Below are 26691 nucleotides of genomic sequence, written 5' to 3' on the forward strand. Positions count from 1 at the left end.
AGAAGATATAAACATAAAAAGAATTAGAGAATGAGAAAAGGATTTGGGGTATTTTAAATGCGGTAATAATACTTTAATTATAAAATGTGGTATAATATGGGTCAGTTTTTACTGTACTTCACAATATAATTTTCATATTTTTTAGGTGCAATTGACCATTTAAATAATATATTTCATAATATATACTATTTTTAAGGTTGAGGGTTTTTTTTTTAATTGAAGGTTTTCAAAAATATAATTTTTGGTGAGTTTTTAAGGGAGGCTTTACTTATTTTAATAGGATCGTAACCTTATATAAAAAAAGCTAAATGGCCACGAGTATGAAAATTCAAAAAAGGTGCCCTTACCTTATCAATGAGTAATGGGTCTAAAGTTTCTAAATTATATACAAAGGTTTTATTTTGAATACTCAATATCAATTTGGTACAACTTCAAAAAAGTTAAAATTTTCTAAATTATCCTTATTTGAAATTGGGAAACCCAAACAAGTAAAAGTACTTTAAAAAGAAACAATCAATATTTCAAAAAAATATAATTTATAATATTTCTACCTCCTTGTCAAAAAAAATAAAAAAATTTTCTATCCTTTCGTGACATTGTTAAAAGGTTTCAACTCCATTTTATAATTTTCCTAAAAAATAAAAAATAAAGGGAAATGGACAAGAACTGCCTTCTCCCTAATTAAGCGGCGAAAACCGCCTCATCATTGGGTGATTCAATGGAGTAGACAAATCCCTATCCCGTTTTCTCAAATAGATTAGGAGTTAGTTTTTTGAAAGGTATTAGTAAAGAGGTTTTAGTAAGGGGAATGAAACCATTCTTACACATAATTACATGAATGAATTTATCAAGTGAGAATTATTTTCACACGAACCAAATATGCCTTATGTAAGAGTCGTCAAAAAAGAAAAAGAGGAATCAATTATCCCAACTCTTCTCTCCCAATAGGAAGGGCTTGGGGTCGTAGCTATAGTACCTCACACCTTAATCACCATGTTTCGGTTTCTATCCCTACCATTAACACCACTCCACCAACACTTTAAAAAAGTTAACTCCTAATTTACTGGAAAAATAGTACCTGACACCTTAATCACCATGTTTCGGTTTCTATTCCTTACCATTAACACCACTCCACCAACACTTTAAAAAAGCTAACTCCTAATTTATTGGAAAAAAAAAAAATAGTAAGCGCTTATCTTCCTCGCTTAATTATGTTAAAACAAAAAACTCTTCTCTCTCCAGCACAAGTAAACCAAATTTTGTTCAGTTTATCATATTGGGCACTCCGGATCTTCCTGTTAGCTAGTTTATTCAATCTCCGCCGTCGATCATGTCCCCTTCAGTTTCCCTCTCATCTCCACCGTTCAAGCATACATACCGAAGGTAGATGAAGGGTATTCGTTCTAATATTCACCTACATGGGTTCCCATCTCTTTAAAGAGTTATTCAGTACTGTGCAGTTCGTCCAGAAATACAGGTTACATTCAAAACCCTAAAAAAGCCCATGCCCCTTAAACCCTTGGCTGTCTAAAACGACTATGAAAATCCTAAAAACCTTTTATTTTCAGGAACTCAAGTCTTGCAGAATCATCGATCTCTTATTCAACGGCGGATCTCCAGGGTGTTTAGGTGAGTCGCGCTTTCTCTCTACTTCGAATTTAGAAATTGCACAAAATGTATCTGGAACCTTGGAGAAAGCCATTTTGAAATCTCAATGGACTTCACTTGAGCGTATATCTCGAGTGATGACTATGGACCTGATCGCTGATACAATGGTTAAGCTTCGTTCTAGACCTCATAAAATTCTAGGGTTTGTCAAGCACTTAGAATCGGATTTAGTGTTTCATCTCGATCTCAGATGCTTATGCATCGCAATTCACATCATTGCTGGTCTTGAAAATCCCCAACCAGCTTTGCAACTCCTTCAAAGAATCGTTAATGGTGGCTTTGGCCCTAATACTTTGATTTTTGATGCTTTAATGAAAGCCAAAGAAGTTTGTGAAACCAAGAATACACTGGTTTTCAATTTGTTAATTAAGGCCTGTTGTCATTTGCAAAAGAGTGATGAAGCTGTGCAAATTTTCTATTTGATGAAAGGGCATAAATTAAGTCCTAGCATTGAGTCCTGTAATTTCCTTTTAAGCACTCTTTCGAAGCAAAACAAGACCGAGACTGCTTGGGTTATCTATGCTGAGATTTTTAGGCTAAAAATCCCTTCAAGTATTGTTACCTTCAATATAATGATCAATATTTTGTGTAAAGAAGGGAAATTAAATAAGGCAAAAGAGTTCCTCAGTTACATGGAGGGGCTTGGATTTAAGCCCACTGTTGTGACATATAACACAGTTTTAAATGGATACTGTAATAAAGGCAAGGTTCAAATTGCCCTAGAAATCTTTGACACTATGAAGAATAGGGGGGTGTCTCCTGATTCTTTCACATATGCATCTTTGATAAGTGGGCTTTGTAAAGAAGGAAGACTTGAGGAATCAGCTCAATTTTTGGCAAAAATGGAGGAGAGCGGCCTGGTTCCCACTGTCGTGGCTTATAACGCAATGATAGATGGGTTTTGTAACAATGGGCGATTGGAAATGGCCTTTAAATATAGAAATGAGATGATTAAGAGAGGAATAGAACCCACTATTTGCACTTATAATCCTCTTATTCATGGGCTTTTTATGGCTGGGAAAAATAAGGAAGTGGATGATATGATCAAGGAAATGGTATCAAGAAATGTGGGTCCTGATGTTTTTACATATAATATATTGATTAATGGGTATTGTAAAGAGGGCAATGCTTCTAAGGCATTTGAACTCCATGCTGAGATGCTTCACAAAGGGATTGAGCCCACTAAGGTTACTTATACCTCGCTTATATATGGTCTATGTAAGCAAAATAAGATGGAAGAGGCTGATCGCTTATTTAAAGAGGTTATGACTAAGGGCATTAGCCCAGATGTGGTATTGTATAATGCCTTAATTGATGGACATTGTGCAATTGGGAATGTAGACGATGCTTTTATGCTCCTTAAAGAGATGGATGATAAGAAGCTTTTTCCAGATGAAATTACATATAATACATTGATGCGCGGATTGTGTATAGTTGGGAAAGCCGATGAGGCTCGGGGGCTCATTGACAAGATGAAGGAAAGAGGAATCAAGCCTGATTATATTAGTTATAATACTCTTATCAGTGGGTATAGCCGGAAGGGTGAAATGAATAATGCTTTTAAGATCCGCGATGAGATGTTAAGTACAGGTTTCAATCCCACTATTCTCACTTACAATGCCCTTATTAAAGGGCTTTGCAAGGCGAGAGAAGGGGGTCAAGCTGAGGAGCTCCTCAAAGAGATGGTGAGCAGGGGCCTAATGCCTGATGATGGCACGTATATCTCGATGATCGAGGGGCTTTCTGAGAAGGTGGAAAAGAGCAAGCTTTGAAATAGCAAGGGCGTGTGTTATGATTGAAGTGATTCTTTTTGTCTTAAAAATACACCAAGGGAATCACTTGGCTGGTCTTATCTCTTGAGTGGTACGGACAAGGGTATATTAGTTGCTTTTCTATTGCAACAACTGGAATTGACTTGATTAACTATTTGTCGAATGTATGTAATATAAAGGAAAATGTCTATATAAGGTTGCAACTTCAAATTGTAGAATTAAGGTGCACCTCAAAAATCCATCGGAAAAGGTTGTTTTGATGTTGGAAAAGCCTATAATTTATCATCTCGACATCAAGATGTATAGAAAAAAACATAAAAACAAATCTTGAGCCCCAAAAATAGTGCATCTTACAACACATTATGGGGACCATCCATTTTCATGATTTTCATGTGTTTATAGATCTACTTGATTTGAGCCATTTTTGGGGTTTAAAATTTTATAATTAGAGATGCAAATAGATTAGGCCACTTAAGAATTTTTGACACCAAAATTACATCTTATAATAAAATTTAGAGGCGCACCTTACTTTAATTGTTTAAGGTTGCAACCTTATGCAAACCAACCAAATATAAAAGGGCACACTTACCATACTTCCTCACCCATTTATATTTTTCCTACATCCCCTATCTCTCAACCATTCGATCTGAATGGATGGCTAGGATGCCTTCAGCCATAATGTCACAATGAGGCACTGAACGTAAGATATGGATATGATGTCTCAGACTATTTTATTTTTATTTTTTTTCTACTAATCATATGAAGATGAAATTTGGTACGTGTCATCATCTTAATGGCGCACACTAAAAGAAAATATTAGAAAAATATTTTTTAAAAATAAAATAACCAATATAACCCTGAAACTTTTAGGGGTATTTTGGTCATTTATTTTATTGGGAATATTGTCTTTTTATTTTTGCAGTTGTGAGTTTAAGAGATGAGTGGACGCCCCCAAATTTGGTGGCCAAATCTTTTATAGAAAAAAATTATTAATAAAACATTTTATGGGTGTGACAATGTGATCAAGGCCATCTTAGCCATCCATTCAGGTCGGACGGTTGGGAGATGGGGGAACTAGGAAAAATATATATGGGTGGGGAAGTGTAGTAGTTTTTCCCAATATAAAATGAGGTCTCTATGCTATGAGTTGGGTTTTTAAATTTTAATATTAATATAAGGCAAGCTTTCTATGCTTCCCCTATTGCATAAAACTTATATACTTCCCCAATCTAATTGTCCATTCTGAATGGACGTTTGAGATGGCCCCAATCACAATGTCACGTCTTTGTACTATTTTATTTTTAATTTTTTTATGAACTATTTTGACACCAAATTTTAGGCGTCTACTCGTCATTGAAATTTGCGCCTGTACAAAATATATAAAGAATATTCTCAATAAAATAAAATGATCAAAATACCCTTGAAAGTTTTAAGGGGTATTTTGGTCATTATATTTTATCATAAAATTGTTTTGAATATTTTTTTTAGGTGCGCGTCATTGAGATGATGGCACATACCCAATTTCATATTCATATAATGTGTAAATAAAAACTAAAAATAAAATACTTTGAGGTGTCAGATCTAGATCAAACGGTTAATGGCTTACTGGATCTTAATTGGACGGCTGGATGGGGGAAGAATATATCTTCTATGCAGTAGGGGAAGTATAAACTTTCCCATGACATAAATGATGTTGAGGCTAGGATTCTAACCATTTCAAGAATTTAAATTAGCTTGCAAATTCTCCTGCTAGGAAGTGAAGTTAACATTTCCATGTTGATGAGGGCACAATTTTTGCCAAAATGCAAGGACCTGCTCACCAATGGGTGATCAAATGATAGGTGCTATTTTACAGTGGCATTTGTACTTCCAAATTTGGATGGATTGCTTTTTAGAACTTGCATGATTAGGGCTATTCTATAGTGAGATTCTGTTGATGCAAATATGGGGGTGGCTTCATGTAACTTTCTCTTCCTTCCTTGTTGAGATTCCATGAAGGCTGCCATTCTATGTCGTGCACCTACAAAGTCAAGGGTTGCAGATATGATTTGATCACGGCTGACACAATCTTGATGATTAAAGTTGGAAAAGCATAAGATGCAGGGGATTGGTGCTTGCAAGGTATTTATGGGCCATCTTCCCTTGTGGAGTTTTTGTTTTCTACAAATATTTTTGATGAGTATAGTAGTAGTTTTTGTCGTTGTACTTTTTATTCGTTGAGAATCTCCTGCATGTGGCGAAATTTGGAACTCGTGATAGGACTATAAAGCTTCGGTTTATTTGTTTATGTCATGCATTTCATTTCTACTATCTGATTTATTTAAAATTCCATAATTTTAATCCATCTTTTGTTACGAGTGATGCCAAACTCATTTATTTATGTTATCCACTACATTTGAGGTGTAGTTGCTTTCTTCCCTCTTATACTCTTCCATAAGACCATGATCAGCACTCCATGTCCTCAAACTGCAGATAACCTATGTTCGAAAAAGTGACCTGGGGGCGAAACTCGACCCCTGACTGGTGCGAGCTACTTAGACAAGTCGAGTTAGCGTGCCCTGTGTGGCCCAACATTCCTAAAAGATATGAAAAATCATAAAAATTATTAAACTCATTATAAGTACATGTAACATAGATAATGATATAAATTTGAATTGAATTTGTAAAAAATAAGTCAATTATATAGTTTTAAATAAAAATTAAAATTTACCCAAATTTGGAGTTTGATCCTCCAATCTTCGCTCGTGGTCTGAAATTATTAAAATATTATAAGTACATAGAATAGGGCGGATCTTTCAGTTTCACCCATAGACACTGCTATTATCTTGCATTGAGTTCTTCACGTTGAAGAAGGTGGAAAACAATGCCAAGTTATGGCAAAGTATCGTCATTGAGAACATTTACCCTAATTGTTTCATATTCTGCATTAACTCCCCCCAAACGATCAAAAATCTTTGTTCCAGTCTCTCTCTCTTAGTTCTTTGGTACAACAAGAACATTGTATGGACTGATGCTGGCTTAATTCAATCCCAAAGACTACGTAGACGAGCATAATAGTTTCTCAAGGACAAGTCACGCTGTTTAAAATCTTTGATTTGCTTCCCCAATTCATAAACCCGTGCAATATTTTTCTTTTGGGAATAGGACTCATAGATTGCCTCCCATAATTCTTTAGAGTTATTGTCGTTCATAAAAGATCAACTCATATTAGGCTGCATAGGAAATAATATCCAATTCATAATATCCATAACTTCAGCCTCCCAATATGCATATTTAGCATCCTTCAGGTCAGGTTTTTCCACACGACGGTCAATGTATCCTAGTTTTGCCTTTCTAACCAAAAATTATCTAACCGACCTGGCCCATTCTAAATAGTTGGTTCCATCAAACCTGATTGTGGTGATTTGGGGTCCAGATGACTCCATATGTGATGCCTGTAGAGATGTTCTTTACTGTAGTTATGGTCCGATTACACCCTCAGATCTTAATCAACTATTGAGATCAAGTTAAACCCTTTGATCTCTTCAAATAAAAGGTTTTACGGATCTGGTTACACCCGCAAATTTGACCAGATTCTTTTTTTTCAAGAAAAACATCAAAAAGCAGCATTAACAATTTTGAGTGGTGAGTCTAACAAGGTTTGGTGGTTTTGGATGGATGTAAATAATGGGTTTCAGATGGGTAATAGTGACCCGTTGGAGCTTATTGGGTTTGGTGTACTTAAGTGGGCTCAGAAATGAGTTAAGCCTAGGTTTGATGGGTTGAACCTGGGTTCACTGGGTCGATGGGCTCAAAGTTAGAGTTTAGGGGGTCTAAGTGCGGCTAGTGGGCTCAAGGTTGGGCTTAGAGGGTTACCCACTAAGGGTTAGTGTGTGCTAGAGGGTTCAAAAGGTGGAAGCCCTTTATACCCCTTGCGAGGGAGGTGAGAGTGTGTGTGTTGAGCTCACAGCTAAGCAGGGGGCTTGTGTGAGTGGTGAGAGATGAGAGAAAGAGAGGGTGCCGGGTGAGAGAGAATGTGATTGGGGCATACAAACCAATCTTGTCAGATTTGCTACGGTCGCTACGGGGTCTTCTTCGGTTTGGTGATGAAAATGAAGCAATTCGGTGCTTCGGCCGATTTGGGGGAAGACTTTGGATTTTTTTAATTTAATATAAATAAATTAGATATTTATATATAAAAATAATGAAAAAATTTAAAATAAAATTTCAAAAAATAAAAAAATAATTTTTTTATAAATATTTCTTTGCTTGGGCCAAAGAGGCCGAAACTTCAGCCCCAAAGCAGACTTGAATTTGACCAAAGCGGCCCGAAACAGACTGTAGCAGCAACATCAATATATAGAAATAATAAAAAAATTTAAAATAAAATTTCAAAAAAAGAAAAGTACTTTTATATAGATATTTCTTTGCTTGGGCCGAAGAGGCCGAAGCTTCAGCGAATCTGCCCAAAGAAGAGCCGAATCTACAAGTGGCTTGAATCTGCCCGAAGCGGCAACACCAAGCTTCGTTTCGGTCTAGGCCTAAAATTCGAAGGCTTCGGTCTCTTTGACCGAAGCGAAGCGAAAGCGAATTTGACAAAACTGACACAAACCCTAATCCATCCAAAAACTACGTTTTCAGAATAAATACTTAATCGGCATCCAGAATCATTAAAAAAAAAAAAAGGACCTCCAATGGCACCAAAAAAAAAATCAAGTGTTGGGCAGGAAAAATATAGAGATTAAGGATTGATTGTGGGTCTTATGAAAAGATATTTTGGGATGGACTCCCTTGAGACCAAGAGAGATGGCATATACTCTCTGACCCTTTGTTTAATTTTATTTTTTTGATTTGCAATTTATTTTCTTTCCCCCTCTCTCTACATTAATTGGTATCAGAGATTCATAAGATCCATCCATCACAGTATTGTCAGAACCCGCTCTTTGTCTCTTACAATTGGGGATATTATGACAGTTGTTAATGAGAGCATAACTAAAGCCATGAAGATATTCAAGTCGAGATTCACGAAAATCAAGGAGAGATTGACGAAATAAATCAGTGGTTGCAACAATCAGAAAATACGATTTTCGAGAAAAGAACACTCATAATCCAGTATATCTTATGCGAAATCTCAACTTCGAGATGATTGAGCTCTACTATTGACTCAAGTAGCTGATCCCATACGTAATGAGTAAATTTTGGAGACAAGAACCACGATTTACAGAGTGTCCATGACATTTCAATATCTCCTCGATTTTCATGGTACACTCCACAAAGTGTTTATTACTTGGTTGAGTGTGGTAGAAATTCTTTTGAATGAAATGAATTGTTAGAAGAACGTATAGTTAAACTTGTTGCAACCACGCTCCATGGGTTTGCTATGGCTTGGTGGGAACAAGTTCGATAATATTGACTCTGGATACATAGCAATTTTTTTTGGGCAAAAGATGAAAAAGAAGTTGAATTTTTTTTCCTTTCTACGTATAATGAGCAAAGTTTCTTTCAAGACCTCCAAAATCTTCTACTGTATGAGAAAAAGTGGAGGACTATGCAGGGAAATTTTATAAACTTGCGGTTCGAAACAACCTCCCAGAGATGGAAGGACAAAAGGTTGCTTCTATGTTAATGGGCTTCAACAAACCGTGTGTTTCTATATGGGCCATTGACCTTAAGTGAAGTTTTTCAAATTACTTTACCAGTGGGGACCAAATTACAATTAACCATTGGTAAGAAATTCCTTACATAAAAAGAGGCTCCCGACACCCAAAATTTAATGAAGAAAAGAAGGAACGGGATCAAGTAGGTTCCTCCAACATTATTTTTTATCAGTGTAATGAACGTGGACATTATGCAAATGAATTCCCAAAAAGGAAGAAGGAGAAACACTTGGCTAAAGAAACCAATTAAATCATGACAAAGATGACCATCTAGGTGTACACCTAGATGGTGACGAAGGAGATAGTCTTTGATTCAACTTTTAAGTCTTCAAGCTTGAAATCGACCATCTCCTAACCCCGAGAGAATGATGTAGCTTGGGCTTTTATTTTTTTATTTATTATTCTTTAAGACATTGAACTTTGCTTTAGGTCATATTGTGTTTTATTTATTTGAGGTATTTGTGTCTTTTTTCATTGTAGATAATTAAGGGATATAATTGAAGTTTTGTGAATAATGAAGGGTTAGGATTCATTGTAGCTAGAGTTTCTTAAGAAGCAAGTTAGGCTTTAGAGTTTTTATTTCTATACATATGTAAGTGTTGAACAAGAAAATAAAGAAAAGGAGAATTGATTTTGGGTCTTGGCGAAAAGATCTTTTTGGGTGGACTTTGTTACAGAACTAGAGAGGGTCAAATCTCTCGACCTTTTGAGGCAAACTCTTGTGTGGATCTAAAGAGAGGGCATATTGTCTCACCCCTTTTATTTTTTATTTATTTGTTTATTTTGTTTCTCTTCCCTCCTCCATGCATCAATTTTTGTCTCTTTATATTTCTTGTTCAACACTTAACATATTTAGGAATAAAAACCCTAAGACCTAAGCTTGAGCTTAGTGGTAGCCATATCAATTTGGGTGAGGAAAATTAGGGTTCAAATCCTTGAAGTTTGTCTAAGGACAAAAAAAACTAAACAAAGTTGAGTGACCCCTTTTTAAGAATAGGCTCATGGCGGCTAGTGGTCAAGGTGGAGGGGCGCCACAATGTGATGTCTTGAGTTCCATTCCTACCATGGGTAGGGACACCATTCCTGCATAACTACCTAAAAAATGGGGTTAAGCGGGAAAGGGTCCCTTGCCCATGGTAGGAATGGAACTCAAGACGTCATATTGTGGCGCCCCTCTATCCTGACCACGTAGCCTTGAGCCCAGAAGAAAGTTTTCTTTCTACTTCTTTCTCATCTTTGTCAATGAGAAATTTTGCCCTTCTATTGTGCAATCAAGATTGTTGAACTTGTTCACTCCAGACTGCGACATACCCATAGAGCTTGGTTGAATATGTTTTACTTTATACTCTTATGACAATTCATTCTATTTAAAAAACTTCTCTATTGTACTCAACCAATCAATCTAACCCAATGTGTGGAGCTTACCACGAAACTCAGGGAGTTGACCTTAATACCAAGATTTCATGGATGCTCGGTTCTTACCTCCAAATTTGCTCATTACATTGGGGATCAACCATTGGAGTCAGTAGTGGTGCTCAATTTATCACGGAGTTGAGATTTGGCCCTTGATCTTTTGGATCATGAGAACCCTTTTCTTGATGATTGGTATTTCCTAATTGTTCGACTCGAATCTCGTCCATGGATTTATTTGTGCTTTGAGTAACAACCTTCATGATATCCTCAAGCCTAAGAGTAGGTTTTTGTAGCATTATGAGAACTCAAAGGAAATAGGCTTTGATTCAACTTTTGAGTATTCAAACTTGAGCTTGAGGTTCTCTTGACCCCTAGAGAATGATGCAACTCGGGTTGCCACTTTCTTAAGAGACTGCAATTGTGTTTAGGTTTTGTGGTCTTTTATTATTTTAGGGCATTGTGTCTTTTTTAGTTGTAGAGAATTGAGGGGAATAGTTGGAAATTTGATTTCAAATAGACCAAGGGCTAGGATTTAATTGTAGTTAGGGTTCTTAAGGAGCAAGTTAAGGGTATGTTTGGATGTACTCATTATCCTTAATAATTTGTTGTTTTAATCAAACTAATCCTAATAACGAGTTGTTTGGTTCTGTCCAAGATAAGGTTATCTGAGATAACCTCATAGACAATTTCACATATATGTTTATCTTTTTGAAAATTTGTTTTTACTTTATTCAAAGTGATTTGCTGAACATCGTATGTTCTTGGCTAGAAATAACTAAGAATAGTTGGAATTCATTGAAAAGTTAAATATTCAAACAATATTATTCATAATACAAGATACGTACTAAACAACCTATGAAACAATATTATCAGAGTATTTTAATATAAGATTAGATCATATGTTCCAGATAAAATTTATTGTCCATCCAAACAGGGCCTAGGCTTTAGGGTTATTATTTTTATGAATATTTAGTGTTGATCAAGATATATAAAAAAGCGAATTCGTTTTGGGTCTTGTGAAAAGATCTTTTGGGGTGGACTCCTCTCTCACCCTTTTCAATTTTATTTTTCTGGTTTACAACATAGTTGTTGGGATTGAGAGCGGAAGCATGAGTGGGGGACTGTGATAGGCTAGAAGATCCCTATGGTTGGGAGTATCATTTGTACGCTGCAAATGTTAGGGATCTCGACCCCAACATTTGGGGTCTTGCTCCCAACCTAAACGAGTATATATACTCTTTAAAATAAGGACCTTTAAATTTATAACCAGCAAGCGATGCAAATATATTGAAAGTATGGTTGCATTGTTTGTTGGCTATAAATCAGGAAAATCACCAGTTTGATTGTTATCTGTTTTACGCTGGGGATTGAGATTGCTAACAGTGGGGTTGGAACTCCCAAAATTTAAGCTTGTGGGTTGCTTATACTTTTTTAATTTGTCTTATGCCTTAATATAATAGTTAAAAAAAAAGGATTTTGGAGTGGGATCGTCACCTAGGTTGGTTGGGAGATCCCGACAACTCTGGTTTGCAATTCTCTCTTCCTCCATTAGCATTTCAGACTAGGAGATTGGCAAACATCACCTTCTGGTGTCAATTGAACTGAGTAATGTCCTGTGGCGCATTTATATTTCAACTTTAGGATTGCCAAACATCATCATCATTGAAGCCTTTTCCCAACTAATTGGGTTTGCCTACACAAATCCCAGTATGCCATTATGCTCTATTAAGGGCATACCCTCAATGATGCCATAAGTCTCCATATCGTTTCTTACTTCTTCCAACCATATCCTTTTGGGCCTTCCCCTTGCCTTTTTTTTGCCTTCCACTTGGACTAACTTGCACCTCGTAACGGGTGCTATATTGGGTATGTGCCACACATGGTCAGCCCACCTAAGTCTACTTTCTCTCATCTTATCACATATTGGTGCCACACGTAAATTCCCCCGAATGTATTCATTTTGGATTCTATTCCTTCTTGTCTTGCCACTCATCCATCTCAACATCGTCATCTCAACTACACACATTCTATGAATATATTGTTTCTTGCCTGCCCGACATTCCACCCCATAAAGTAAAGTTGCTCTGACAGCTGTCCTATAGAACTTGCCCTTTAGCTTCATTGGTATGTGGCGATCACATAAAACTCCGGTTGCACATCTCCACTTCCTCCGCCCAACTTTAATTCGATGTGTGACATCTTCTTCAATCTCTCATTTTTCTGGATTATTGACCTAAGATAACAAAAGTGTGCTCTTTTGGTATTTTTTGGCCGTCAATCTTAAATACTTCCTCATCTCTACTCCTATTATTACTAAATTTGCATTGTAAATACATAGCTTTAGTCCGGCTAATTTTAAAACTTTAGATTCTAGAGCATCCCCCCAAAGTTCTAACTTTATGTTGACGTTGTTTCAGGTTTCATCGATTAAAACTATGTCATCTGCGAACAATAACTTCAGGAATGCCGATGCTTTGGTAAATGTCTTTACAATGATTATAATCACAAAACTATGACTGTGTGTTCCATTTGCATTGCTCTATGAGTAGGTTGTGATAACAAGAAAAATATTTAACAAATAGCATGACGTATAGACAAAGGTTTTCTACGACCAAAATCAACACACTTTGTGGATTCCAAAGCAATTCACTTAGAGAGTCAGCCACAGCAGCTCCCTTACCAATACATGATAAGTGAGATTGATGGCTAACTTATTATTTAAGGAAAAAGTTTATATAAGGTTGCAACCTCATACTATATAAGTAAGGTGCACCTAAAAAATCCAATAGAAAAGATTGTTCCAAAGTTTGAAAACCTTCAATTGATCATCTCGACCTTGAGATGTATGGATATAAAGAAAAAAAAATTTCAAGTCTTAAAAATAGTGCATCTTGTAATAAGTTATGTAGACCATCTATTTCAAGATTTTCAAGTGTTTTATATAGATCTGCTTGATTTGCACAGTTTTTGGAATTTTAAATTTTAGAAATAGGGTTGCACATGGATTTTCAAACCATTGTAAGGTTTCCGACACCCAAACTGCATCTTTTGGCAAAATTTTGAGGTGCACGTTGTATAGTAAAAAGTGGGCACCTTACACAACCTCGCCCTTTGTTTATCCAAAACTGACCTTAAACTTGACTGCTTGAGGTCTAAAGAAGCAAGAAATTTGTAAGGAGATATGTTATAATACAATAATAGTTTAGACATGAGACATTTTTCCATAAGGAAGAAACATTTGTTCTAACTAAAGGATGATCCCATCAGCTTACAAATATTAAACTAACTAAATAATAATGAATGTGAAAATCATGGTATTCAGAGAAAATTTGCATCCTGCAAAAGGCAAGATACCATTCAAAGTACATCAGCCTAATCAAATAATAGGATCCGAAGAAACAATGATGAAAGCAAGAGAGGAATACTCATAAACTCACAAAATCCATGCAAATAAAATTAGCAATTATCATTCCAAGTACACCAGTGGTGTCCAGGCAGCGAAGTAGACAGAAATTAATATGGTCAGTCAAAACTGGGAAAAGTTTAATCTTCTCCCTACCCTTAATAAACTCACATGGATTGTTCCTCAAATAATGTAGCCCACCCGCCCAATTAAATAAAAATAAAAAGAGATGGGAGTCTTCCATCATCAATGCTCCTCAAAGTATCCCAACTATGAGAAATCTGAAGTTATAAGTAGTGGACCACTTGTGCCTCAGGTTAGGGAGCTGGTCCAGTCCACACCAATCTGAGAAGTGTTTCAAATATTTATTTTGACCCAAATTTATAATAAACAAAATCCAAAAAAGAAAAGAGCAAAACTGAACATTAAACTCCAAAAGGAAAAAGGACATTGCAATCAACCATTGAGTCAAACTTATCTGACTGGCACAATAGCAACTCTACTGGATTTACAATTTTTTTTGGTTTTGATTGAGATTGGGCCTGGTTAAAGCCTGGTTCCCTGTCCTGTCAATTGGACCAGCCAACCTAGAACCTTTTTTATAGCAACAAGACCAATTTGGCATCAACACTCCCAAGCTCTTCATAATGTCAAACTGCCGGGAAATTTTCGCTCCTAGAAGGAGGTGCTGCTGTGGTCAATTCAACATTGGGACTCCATCGAAGAACAAAGGCCCCTCTCCCCCTCTGAACTGGAGGCTCTCTCCAAGGACAAATTCGACTTTCATGCCCTCCTAAACAAAGAAGAAATTATTGGTCTTAGAGGGCCAAAGTCAAGTGGTTAAAGCTCCGTGACCAAAATACTTCATATTTCCACAAAATAGCAAACTGCTGAAGGAAAGAAAACTCTGTAACACATCTGAAGATGGGGGAACGAATCCTAGACCAGCCACATCTCATTGAGCAGGCTGCTGTCCATTACTTCTCACAACTCTTCTCCTCCTACACGGCCCAGACTTGTAATGGCAGACCTCTCTTGAACACTCCTTTCTTGATGACGAGGTCCTCCAGGCCATTAGGGACCTTAGTGGCGACCAAGCCCCTGGTCCTGATGGATTTCCTATCGCATTCTTCAAGTTCTTTTGGGACACCCTGAAACCTGATATCATGGCTTTCCTTGATGAATTCCACTCTAGGGCCACCATCCACAACAAGGCTATGAATGCTAGCTTCATAGCCTTAACTCCCAAAATTGAGGGTGCCGAAGAACTTAAAGACTTCAGGCCTATTAGCTTGATAAACACTCTCACAAGATTCCTTTTAATGTTCTTGCCTTCCGACTGAAGTCAGTTCTCAGTGGGTCGTCTCCCCTTCCCAAGGGGCTTTTGTGAAGGACTATCAAACTCTCGATGGAGCACTCGATCAAGCTCCAAAACTCTTGGTCTGATTGTCAAATTAGGCTGTGAGAAAACTATGACCATGTTGATTGGAGGGTCGTCGACGAAACTCCCAATAAAATGGGATTTGGGGACGTGTGGCGCAAGTGGATTCAAGGGTCTATTTCCAAACATTAGTTCTCGATTCTCATTAATGGCACCCCCAAGGGTTATTTCCAAGCATCACGTGGGCTCCTCCAACGAGACCCTTTATCACCTTTCCTCTATCGATAGTGGCAGAGGTCTTCAGCGCCTCCATCTCCCAAATGTATAGGGCGGGTCTCGTCTTGGGTTTTCAAATTGGAAGGTCAGGGCCCGCGATCTCTCACCTCCTATACGCCGATGACACCCTAATTTTTTGCAATGCCTCCCAACAAGAAGTTGACTTCTTCCTACATTTTCTCCAATGCTTCGAACTTGCAACGGGCTTTATAATTAACCTAGAAAAAACGAAGATGATGGACATTTGCCTAGTCCAAGCCTTTGTCAACTCCTTTGCTGACCGATGGGGGTGTGCTATAGATACACTGCCCTCCACTTACCTCGGTCTCCGTCTTTGCCTTGGCCTTGGCCTACCCAGAATCCAGCATTAGAGCCCTGTGATAAAAAGTCGAAAGGAGATTGGCTACTTGGAAGGGGAGATTCTTATCTCCAGTTGGTAGAGTGACGCTCATAAAGGCCACTCTCTTTAACATCCCCCTCTTCTTTATGTCTCTTTTCTATATGCCAGCAATGGTTATCGCTAGGTTGGAAAAGCTCATGAGAGATTTCCTTTGGTTGGGCGAAGGAAACCACGAGTTCCACCTCATTTCCTGGTCCAAGATTTGCCGATCCAAAACTCAAGGGGGTCTTGAATACGGGACCTCAAATCCAACAATAACGCCTTGATGGGAAATGGTGGTGGCGCTATGCCACCCAATCCAACCATCTCTGGAGAGAGGTAACTTGACGCAAGTATTGTCATGAGGACCATGCGTGGCTTCCCTCTTGCAGAATGGGGGGCAACATCTCTGGCTTTTGGAGGTCCCTCCTTCACTGTTGCCAACCCTTCCTCAACCAGGTGCGCTACTCACCCAGAAGTGGTCCACAGGGTCAGATTCTGGTACGGCACTTGACTTGGGTCCACCCCCCTCAGAGACCAGTTCTCGTCCCATTTCCTCCTAGCCCGTGACCCCCGCTCAACTGTGGCTGAGCACTTTGCAAGCTCACTCTCCCCCAGATCTTGGAATTTAGACTTTTGCAGACCCTTCGAAGACCGTGAGTTCGACTAACTTTTGGAACTCTCAGCCCTCCACTTGGTCTTCCTCCCACCCTCAGGGGAGGACAAGATTATATGGTCCCCCTCTCCCTCGGAAACTTTCTCAGTCGCCTCCTTCCACCGCTGCTTCTCCTTGCCGCCTACCCTCACCTTGATATCTCCATCCATTGCAGCAAAGGCATGGTGCTCCTTCTTGCCTCCCAAGATCCAATTCTTTAACCGGATCACTCTCTATGAGGGGGCTCTTACCTTGGATCAACTGCAGCGCAGAGGCTTACCCTTGCTGAAGAGATGCATCATGTGTCTGATAGCCGAAGAGACAAATCAACATCTTTTCCTACATTGTGAGGTTGTAACGTCCCAATGGACAAACCTGCTCCTCCTCTTCAATTGGTAATAGGTGACTCCCCAATCTGTTCCTCATTTTTTCTCTTGCCTTCACACCCCTTGGGAAAATCCAGGAAACTCCTTTGGAAGGCCTCCATCTCAGCCACTTAGTGGACTATATGGTTAGAGAGAAACAATAGGACTTTTAGAGGGGAGAAAGCCACCATCCTTGTTATCATCAAAAGAGACGGTCCCTTGTTACATTCTGGGCCCTCAATCAAAAACTTTTCGCCAACTACTTCTTCACTGATCTTCACTATCACTGGGAGACCTTGCTGGATCTTAGAGCTCAAAGGATTCGTGCTTCTTTGTGGAGACCGACTGAATTTGGGGGTTACCAAGCTAAATTTCAACGGTTGGTCGCTTGGCAACCTGGGCCCCTCAGGCATTGGAGGCATATTTAGAGACTCCGAAGCCTCAACATCCTATCCTTCTCCTTGTCAATTGGTTTTGCAGACTCCACCACTGCGGAGGCCGTCGCCCTTCGTTAAGGGCTTTGTAGATTTGATATGAACTAGAGTACTCAGTTAATGGTCGAGGGTGACTCTAGAAACACCATCCCCTGGGCCTTTGGAGTTGCCCCATGCCTGTGGAGAGGAGACCACTTTTTTATGATAGCTCCCATTTGCAGCAGTATATCAGGGTCTCTGGGAGACACATCCATAGGGAAGGCAATGATGCTGCCGACTCGTTAACTAGGGCAGGAGCTATCCTCAACTCCTCCTAGGGAACCACATAATTTTTTAAGCTTGCCTCCCCCTCCCACTTATTCTATTGTCACTGGTGTAGAGTATTTTTTTGGCCCCGTGGGGTTTTTGTACATGGTCATCCACTCTCTAGGTTTGGCTATATTTTGTAGCTACTCTTTGCTTGTACCTCTTTATACATATTAATACAAAGTCAACTTATTCAAAAAAAAAAAAATGTTGACACTTATGGACACCCAATTCACTATATCCAGTTCAGTCGCAAACAACATTGAACAAATGATGTGACAATTTTTGTGGGGTAGATCATCGAACAAAAGAAGGATGCACATTTTCAGGGAATTTGGAGACCCTAGGAAACAAATAAGGCACTATTGTCCAAATGGTGGTGGAAAGATGGGTACCCAAACAAACGACCTATTGGTACAACTTGTGGAGAATAAGGGTGTGTGAAAATGCAATCTAATAGGAACATTTTATCAGGTGGATGAAATGGAATTAATTCTCGCTACCAGGGGCTTATGCAGAACATGAAAATTCAGGCAGGGAATGGGAGGACTGCGAGCTCATGGTTTGACTTGGACAGCAAACTATTAAGAGTTCACAGCCTCTCAGTGGTTGTCTCTATCCAAACAGAAAAGGTTTTGGGTATTAGACTGCATGGACTCCATAATGCATTGCTTGGTCTGCTTTCAAAGTTGCAGCAGTTCTTCGTTAATTCCAAGAAAGACGTTTATATTCTGTGGATGAGGGCTCACTATGAGATCGATTTACAGAATACTCTTCGAGTTTGGAAGCATATGCTGTGGCCAGCAAGATGTCACATATTTGTTCCCCTCTGAAAATACTGTTGCTCGCTTAGCTAGCCAGAATCAACAAGGTATTAACTGTTAATAACCTGAGAAGCAGAGGTATAGTTATTCCTAATGTTTTTGCAATGTGCAAATAGGGGCTTGAAAAAGTAAAACCCCCTATTCCTACAGTGTTTGTCAATGACCATATATGATCTTATGTTCCAGACTCATATTTGGCCTGAATGGGTCAGTCTGGTCTCCTGTTAAAGCATTCTTGCAGGGGTGCTGTACACCACCATTTCCAGAGCCACGTGTTATCCCATGGAGGCTGACTCTACTGGCGGTATTATGGAAACAGAATAGAAGTAAGGCCATGGTCATAGGATGGCCTAAACCGCAATTTCAGGAGTTTGGGTTAATAAAGAACAATTTTGAGAACAAATTGGTGGAAATTGCGAATGGCAAATAAGGAAACTCTAGTACCACCACCCAGTGGAGTTGGTTAAGCTAAATTTTGATGGAAATTTGAAAGTTAACCCAGAGATGCTGTGTTAGAGGGGCTCTAAGAGATGATTACGGCAGAAGATTTAGAACATATTTTGGCTCATTGCATCGGTGTAATTCAATAGAGGCATTGGTATCGAATCTTCTACGGCCCTGGAGCAATGCCTTGGCCTCACAAGGGCATTCTGCCTTTGTGATTGCTTGGGTGAATTGAAAGAACAAATGCCCCTCAGAGACTAATTACAAAAAGTTACTGATCTTTCAAGTAGTAGAGATATAGAGTTCCGACATACTTGGAGGCAGTGTAATATGAGTTGGTGGACTTATTGGCCATAGCAGGAGTTTCAAGATCCTCTATCATAGTTACCAATTTTGTTAATGGTGACAATTTTGTTGATAGACACAAAGGATACAGAATTACAGATTATATATTGAGACGAAGGTACACTTAAGTTGATTCAGAGTGATGTCGATATCGTGCATAAATAGCTTGCCGGTCGGAATATTTGTGAAGAGATGTTTAAGTGTATAGGGCATGTACAATGTCTTTCTTTTTTTCTGAGTCAATGAGACTTCGTTAACATCCAAAAAATAGGAGATATTTAAAGGGGTTTATGTTCTACTAATAAATGATGGTTTAGAAGATATACATAATACCAACTGCTATTTGAATTGGTTCTTACCTATGAATATCACCAAACTGACTTTAACATCATTTTCTTTTCCTTGTTTTGGATGGGAACATGTGAGATGTAGTGGAGTTGGCATTATGCATCTCTCTCTATTGGTTTTTTTTTTGATAAATTGTATTGATAAATAGAAGAAATACAAGTGTGAGAACAAAAGAAAATTAGGCATTTCCCATTACTAGGTGCCCTTTAAAAAACCCTAAGGGTATCAAGTGTTCTACATCAGATTTGAAGTTATAAGAATAATGTGGGCTTAAGAATAGTCTACGGGCCCCTGTAGAGAGTTGAGGCTGGCTTCCTCCCTTGCTAGAGCATCAGCCTCAGCATTTGCTTCCCTATGGGTATGTCTCTAGGAAACATGGATGCTGTTACAAAAGTGAGCAAGCTCTGCAAAGATACTGTCTAGTCTCCACGGGCAAAGGACAGAATCAGAGGCCCAAGCGATATTGTTTCTAGAGTCCCCCTCTACTAGCACCTGAGTGTACCAGTTGGGGACGAATCTTCTACGGCCCTCGAGCAATGCCTTGGCCTCAACACAAGTTGAGTTTGCAATTCCAATGGGAACAACATAAGAAAAAAGAATCCAGCCATTTGAGTTCCTATACATGCTCCATCACTAGAGGGTCTCGGGTTCCCAAGAGAGCACCCATCAAAATTTAATTTGATCACCCCAGGTACCGGCGGTTTGCAAAGGGAAGCTCGAGAGATCCTTGGGGTCCTAAGGTAGAGTAGTGCCTGCCAATGTTGGTGAAGATCCATGAATGAAAAGAGAAAGAAGCTGTTGTGGTTAAGGGCTCAAAAGGTGACAAGGGACCTTCTCTTCTTGATGAGTGTAGAGGTGGAGGCTCTCTCCCTCTAAAGATCCTATTATTCCTTTCAATCTGAATGACCCAGAGAGGGGCAGAGATGGAAGCTCTCCAAAGAAGGTTCCCAGAGTTGTTCCAAGGGGTGCGAAAACACGTTGAGAAGAGGTGAGGAACTGACTGGGGAGTTACCCACAGCCAGCTAAAGAGGAGGAGAAGGTCGTTCCAAAGGGCCGAGGCCACTGCACAGTGAATGAATAGATGATGATTGGTTTCTTCTGTTTTACAACACATAATGCATCAATTTGTCAACGGTACGCCTCCTACGTTGTAGTTGATGAAGGGTAAGGGCCCTTTCATGGAGCTCTATCCAAGTAACAAACTGGATTTCGGGGGCAAAAAAGAGCACCTGGCCTTGGCAACAGTGGGTGAGTTGGCTACATGGGGAGAGGGAGGTGAGGACAGACTTTGGTAGCAGGAGGCAGCAGTGAATGAACCAGAGGGGGAAGGGGACCAAACAATCTTGTCTTCCCATATAGGTGAGAGGAATGTGGTTGAGGAAAAGCGGACGACAATGCAACAATGACCTCCAAAAGCCAAAAATATTACCTCCTGTCTTGCATGAAGGGAGCGGCTCATGGTCATCACGACAATATTTGCGCTTGACTACTCTCCAAGGATGGTTGGGTTGGGTAGCGAAGTGCCACCACTACTTCCCCATCAAGGCTAGATTGGTGGTTCTAAGGTTTCGAATGCTGAGACCTTGTAAGGCTTTAGGTTGACAAACCTTAGCCCAGTTAATAAGGTGAAATTTGTGGGCTCCTTTACCGAACCACATAAATATTCTCATAAGCTTTTCCAATTTGGCAAACACTGCCCATGGCATAAAGAATATGGACATAAAGAAGAGGGGGATACTTGAGATTGTAGCCTTAATAAAGGTCACTCTACCAGCCGGGGAGAGAAACCTCCCTTTCTACAACGCCAGCCGCCTCTCTACTTTGTCAAGGGCTGGGCTCCAAAGCTGAATTCGTGGAAGGCCATTGCAAAATGGGAGTCCTAGGTATGAAGGGGGTAATGCCTCTATATTGCCTTCCCACAAATCGGCAAAACTCTGGACCGCGGCCTGGTCAAGGCAAATCCCAGTCATCTTAGTCTTGTCTAGGGTCACCCGAAATTCTATAGCCATCTCGAAGCACTGAAGAAAAATCATTAAAACATTAACATCATGGTGGGAGACATTGCAGAATTGGAGTGTGACATCGGCCTATTGGAGATGGGTAATCAAAGGACCCAAGGAGGTCACTTGGAAGCCTGAAAGGTGACCTGCATTATATACCTGAGAGATTGAGGCATTAAAGACGTTGGCCACAGTAGCAAATAGAAAGGGAAAGTGGGGGTCCCCTTGTCGAAGACCTTGCGAAGCTTGGAAATAGCCATGGGGTGAACCATTAATGAGATACTGGGGATTGGAAATACACTCTAGCATCCATCTCTGCCAACAATGCCCAAATCCCATTCTAAACAAGGTTTCATCTAGGAGTCCCTAGTCTACATGGTCATATACGTTTTTTTCCAGTCTAATTTGATGACCAGGCCAGGGGATTTGGAAATAGACCGGAATGAATACATTCATGGGCTACTAAGGCTCCATTAAGGATCTGACGGTCCTTCACAAAAGCCCCTTGAGATGGGGATATCACCTTGCTAAGGACGGGCTTGAGATGGGAGGCCAAAACCGTAGAGAGGATTTTGTAGGAGGTATTTATTAGGCTAATAGGCCTGAAGTCCTTGAGCTCCTCAAGTCCTCAGTTCTATTGTTTACTGATGTCTTGGGTAATCTTTGCCAATAGTGGTCAGATTCTTTCTAGGTATGTTGTCGCTTCAATGCTATTTGAAGGAGATGCATTTTTCTTGAATGAAAAAGTATACAAACTCCTAGCTACCTGAAATGAGCCTCCCCTAGAGACAAAATCCAGCTGATAGGGGCTTAGTTAGTGTGTATAGAACATCATATTAATATATTTGTACTATTTCAGCTTTACAAATAAGAGAGTTCCATTGGGGGACTCCCAGCCCTGTTGTGGTGGGAGATGCCTTGGCCAATGTTGGATCGGTGGGTGGAGTGATCTGGACTGTTGGATGTGTGGAGCTATTCATTATAGATCTACTTGTTTGGACAGTGTGGATCACCTTGGCCACTGTTCCAACAATGTGCAGGGTGTCCCCTTCCACAACACAATGAAACGAGCCTCCACTTGATCAGCATCCTAAAATAGAATATTATTCTCAAATCTGATCAGAACAAACTGATTGGGCTGAGTTAGCTAGTTTTGTACCTATTCAGTCCAATAAAGTTGGCTCTGGAAGTAAATAACTAACTAGTAGATATCTCTCTTTCTCTATGTCTCTCCCCATAAGTTTGTGTTTGAGAGAGAAAATTAAAAGGCTGTAAGAAGTGGTATGATTTTATCTTATTCGATATAGAAAGTTCCTTGATCTTTGCTTTTGGGCCAAAAATATTCCAACTTTTGCAAACATCCCTATCTCCCACTTTTTGACTAATTGAGGCTCTTTATTTAACCTTTCAACCCCCTCTAATAGACCTCAGCCTCTCTGTCTCTGGTCACCAACACCCCTTGGCTTCCTGATACTGAACGTCAATGGCACTTCCATAGGAAACCCAGGGCCCTTTGGTATTGGAGGGTTACTCTCAAACTCATAGTCAACCCTTTGGACTTTCTCGAACTACATTGGAATTAAAGATTCCACAGTAGCAGAGGCCCTTTCCTTACTGGAAGGGCTCAAGAAGGTGGCGTTTATGGAGGATATTTTAACCGGCATTATAGTAGAATCAGACTCCAAAAATGTTGTCCTTTGGACCTCTGAGCGGAAGGAGCTCCCCTGGAGACTTAGCTCCATTTTTGAGCAAATTTGTTTTATCTGCAGCAACCTCCCTCGAGTTCAATTCACACTCATCTATCGAGAGGCCAATGCAGAGGCTGAGCATCTGGCTAAGGGAGCTACCCAGGGTGCAGGTATGCAGCCCTCCACTTAAAACCCATTTTCTCTCCCCCCTCTTTCTCCCCCCCTAATCTTCTCTCTGTCTCCCCTCTTTCACCTCCTCCTTTACCCCGTTTTCAGGGGAAAAAAAAAAAAGGACAAAAAAAGCAAAAAAAAAAAAAAGATATAAAGGAATTAGAAATTTTAAAATTTTGGATTTCTCCCTTTTCTCTCCTTCTATTGCTTCCCTCTTTCCGGTCTTTCGAAGTCTCTCCCTCTCTGCTGTCAATTTTAAGTTTTTCTCCCCCTCTTAATCTCGTCCCCCTCCTTCTGGGTCTTCTTTCTTCACCTCTCTGCTTCTATACCAACCCTGCTCTCGTCTTATTCCTCCCACGCAGGTACCCCTAACTTCCTTCTCAACCTAGCTCTCACCCTCCCTTATTTTTCTCTCTTCTACTCCATCCTTAGTTGCAATTTATTATGTTCTCCCTCTCATCGCTATGCACCTCCATGACCATATCTATTATGGTGGTGAGGAATTCGATATTGATATATTGTCCACACTTGCCAACTAAATAAAACATTTTCTCCCTGGAAATAGCCGTTTTCCCATAGTTGTCTATTGGGAAAAGGCAAATGCTGTAGCAAATTGGGAAAGGATTTTTCCCAACTTTGCGTGGAAAATGGCACTCCACCTCAGGAATTGGATTGCTATTTTCTCACATATGTTCTCCACATGTGGGGCTTTGGTTTCCATTCATGAACTCGGGGCTGGGCGAGGGGGAGCATAGGCAACCCCCCACCCCTTCCCATTTTTTCTTTCCCACATGTCCGAACCTTCTCTCTCTCAAAAGAAGCTCTCGATAAATCCTAGATCTCTCAGCAGAAGCTCTCTTTCAATCCATTCTCTTTTTCCAAAACCCTAATATTTCTTTTGAAAATCGTTTTATTTCCAAAATCCTAATAAGCACTCATGAAGGTGTTGCTTGCACACCAACGGAGCACCTTAGGCACCAGAAATTGACCATAAAGAGTCAAAGATATGTGCGATTGACCTCTGCTGCTTTGGTCTTTTATTTGACTCATGTTTAAGGGTCTCATTGCGAAGCTTGAGCAGCTAAGCCAGATGGTGGAGAAGCTCAAGAATCAGGGTTGATTTTGGAGAATAAGTTCGTGATCGTCTCCTCTCTGGTTTAATGTTGCTTTTTCAAGGTTTTTTGTATTTTTGGGGTTTGTTTTATCTTTCCTTAATTGGAGTGAGAATCCTCTCTCTCCCCCTCTCCTGTCTTGAATTTACATGTGGTGATTAGCTTTGAATTTTATCCTCTCTTTCTCTAATTTCTTGAAGACTTAATGTTAATGGTTAAAAACGGGAAATGATTGATGGGTATGTGGCTTTTAGTTTTTGCATCTGGTTTTATTTCTTGCTTTTATCTGTTAGAATTTTTGGTTTGATTCTCCCAAATTTAATCCTGGATTATCAATTATGGACGGTTTGCTTATTAACTTTAGGGTTTGATTCTCTGATATTTTGCTGGGTTTTCATTGTATCTTCAAACTATCGGGCTTCTCTTGGGCTCATCTTGAAAAGGATCAGTGTACTGTGGTAATGTCTGTTGATGATCCAATCAAGTGAAAAACTGTTTTATTTTTTGTAGAGTCTCTTATCAATATGCTGCTTGCTCTTACTGAATTTTGTCAACCTGTTATCTTGTCCCTCTGGCATTGGAGGCCTTTTTTGCGACCAATGAGACAATTCAACCTTCTCAGAAGCCTTTGCCCTCCTTGCTGGTCTGAGGCAATTCAACCCCATCTGGGGTAACGACCTGGTTGTTGAAGGGATTCCAAACACACCATATCCCGGGATTCCAACTCCTTCCCCTGCCATTCGTATTGGGCCCATATTTTCAATGAAATCCACCACATATCTGATTCTATCACCATCTCCTGGAGGCACGTTTGGAGGGAAGCAAATGCTGAAGCGGATCTCTTGGCCAAGGAAGGGGCCTCCATCAATCCTCAGTGGGGATGCTCCAGCTACTTTTTCACCTACTGACCCCTTTCTGTCTTCACCCCTTTTTGTGATTAATTGTGAAGATCCTTTGGGTTACTTGGGCCTCTACTGGGCTTTGTATGGGCCCCCCACTGTATGGGAGGCCTATTTGTTGGTTTTCAGATGCTTCTTGTAACTCTTGCGCCCTTACTCAATACAAACAGTGAACAGATTAAAAAAAAAAACCCTGTTATCTTACCTAATTTTGTGAGCCTAGGAAACTTTTGAAAATGGACTGCCTTTCTCGGTGCTTACATAAACTCTCTATGTTGAACGCATTTGTGGTATTTTGGATTCCTGGATACCATGGTGACACCATTTGTCAACCGAGTATCACTTCGTGCAGATTTCGTCAGTTTGACTGCACTATGTTGGGAGTGGATTTTTTGTTGTAGGTTTCATCAATGGACTGCATTGTTTAGTGTATTGCATGCTAAAATGCGAAGCAGAAGCTCGTCTTTCTACTTTTCATGTTGCAGCAATTAGGTGGCATGTTTTTCTCTGAGATCGTTGTGCTGGCTTCTTTCGATGCAAGGTGGATTTGGGAAAGATTGTGGTTAAGTGGATAGAGGAACCCAACAATGCTGGAAGGTGATCTTTTTATGTGAGTTAAGAGTGCTTCCTTGCTAAAAAGTAACCAATCTCGTTGGTGGTCTTTGTTTTCGTGTGAATGGAGACTACTAGTACTTTTGTTGTGTCATTCTTGGGCTCTTTCTTTTCCTTCAGGCTATTCTTTTATTGTGAAACTCTTTTGTCATGGTTGAGTGCGTATTTCCCATATTGTTTAGAAGAGAGGAAAGAGATTTCTTTGTTATATATTGATGCTTCTTGATTATTGTCATCCTCTTTAGTTCTCATCTTCTCTTTTCTCGACTTTGAGATGAGCAGCTCGGCGATAAAGAGGGTGTGCGGCGAAGATAATCAGCATGTGCTCTCAAATGCTTGAGGCCTTAAAAATTTTGTGATAATTATGTTCACTTCAATACCACTGGCTAACATTGGAAATTGGAAATTTGCTTGAAATAAAAAGCTGTAACATGATTTGTATTGTACACCAAAATTCATGTGGGTGGAGTCCATGGGAGACTTCATGATTTTTCAAATGAAAATCATATATACGGACGTGCGCCATTTGAGGGGAATACATACTTTGACGGATTAGTATC

The 26691-nt window shown here is 39.7% G+C and overlaps 1 protein-coding gene across 19 annotated transcripts; it reads left to right on the forward strand.

Annotated features, from left to right (window-relative positions):
• The first annotated feature begins 1367 nt into the window (after window positions 1–1367).
• On the forward strand, window positions 1368–26691 carry LOC18439337 (Pentatricopeptide repeat (PPR) superfamily protein). Of its 19 annotated transcripts, none has more exons than XM_088864404.1 (6): window positions 1368–1477; window positions 1569–3531; window positions 5439–5561; window positions 12907–12966; window positions 25204–26129; window positions 26414–26691. In XM_088864404.1, exon 2 carries the CDS (start codon window positions 1746–1748, stop codon window positions 3438–3440), a length of 1695 nt encoding a protein of 564 aa, XP_088720530.1. In that variant the 5' UTR covers window positions 1368–1477; window positions 1569–1745; the 3' UTR covers window positions 3441–3531; window positions 5439–5561; window positions 12907–12966; window positions 25204–26129; window positions 26414–26691. The 19 variants fall into 19 exon arrangements, with proteins under 19 accessions (XP_088720530.1, XP_088720513.1, XP_088720511.1 ...); XM_088864398.1 differs by adding an exon at window positions 23419–23507 and having other exon boundaries at window positions 1425–3543; window positions 26005–26129; XM_088864391.1 differs by adding an exon at window positions 5194–5281 and having other exon boundaries at window positions 1425–3531.

This window comes from Amborella trichopoda, chromosome 4, assembly GCF_054954075.1.
Source record: "Amborella trichopoda isolate Santa Cruz 75 chromosome 4, AtrichopodaSantaCruz75HAP2 v2.0, whole genome shotgun sequence".
NCBI classification, from domain to species: Eukaryota; Viridiplantae; Streptophyta; class Magnoliopsida; order Amborellales; family Amborellaceae; genus Amborella; species Amborella trichopoda.

Coding starts and splice junctions, on each gene's coding strand:
- LOC18439337 (XM_088864387.1), top strand. CDS start 1,539: ATGAAAATCCTAAAAACCTTTTATTTTCAGGAACTCAAGTCTTGCAGA.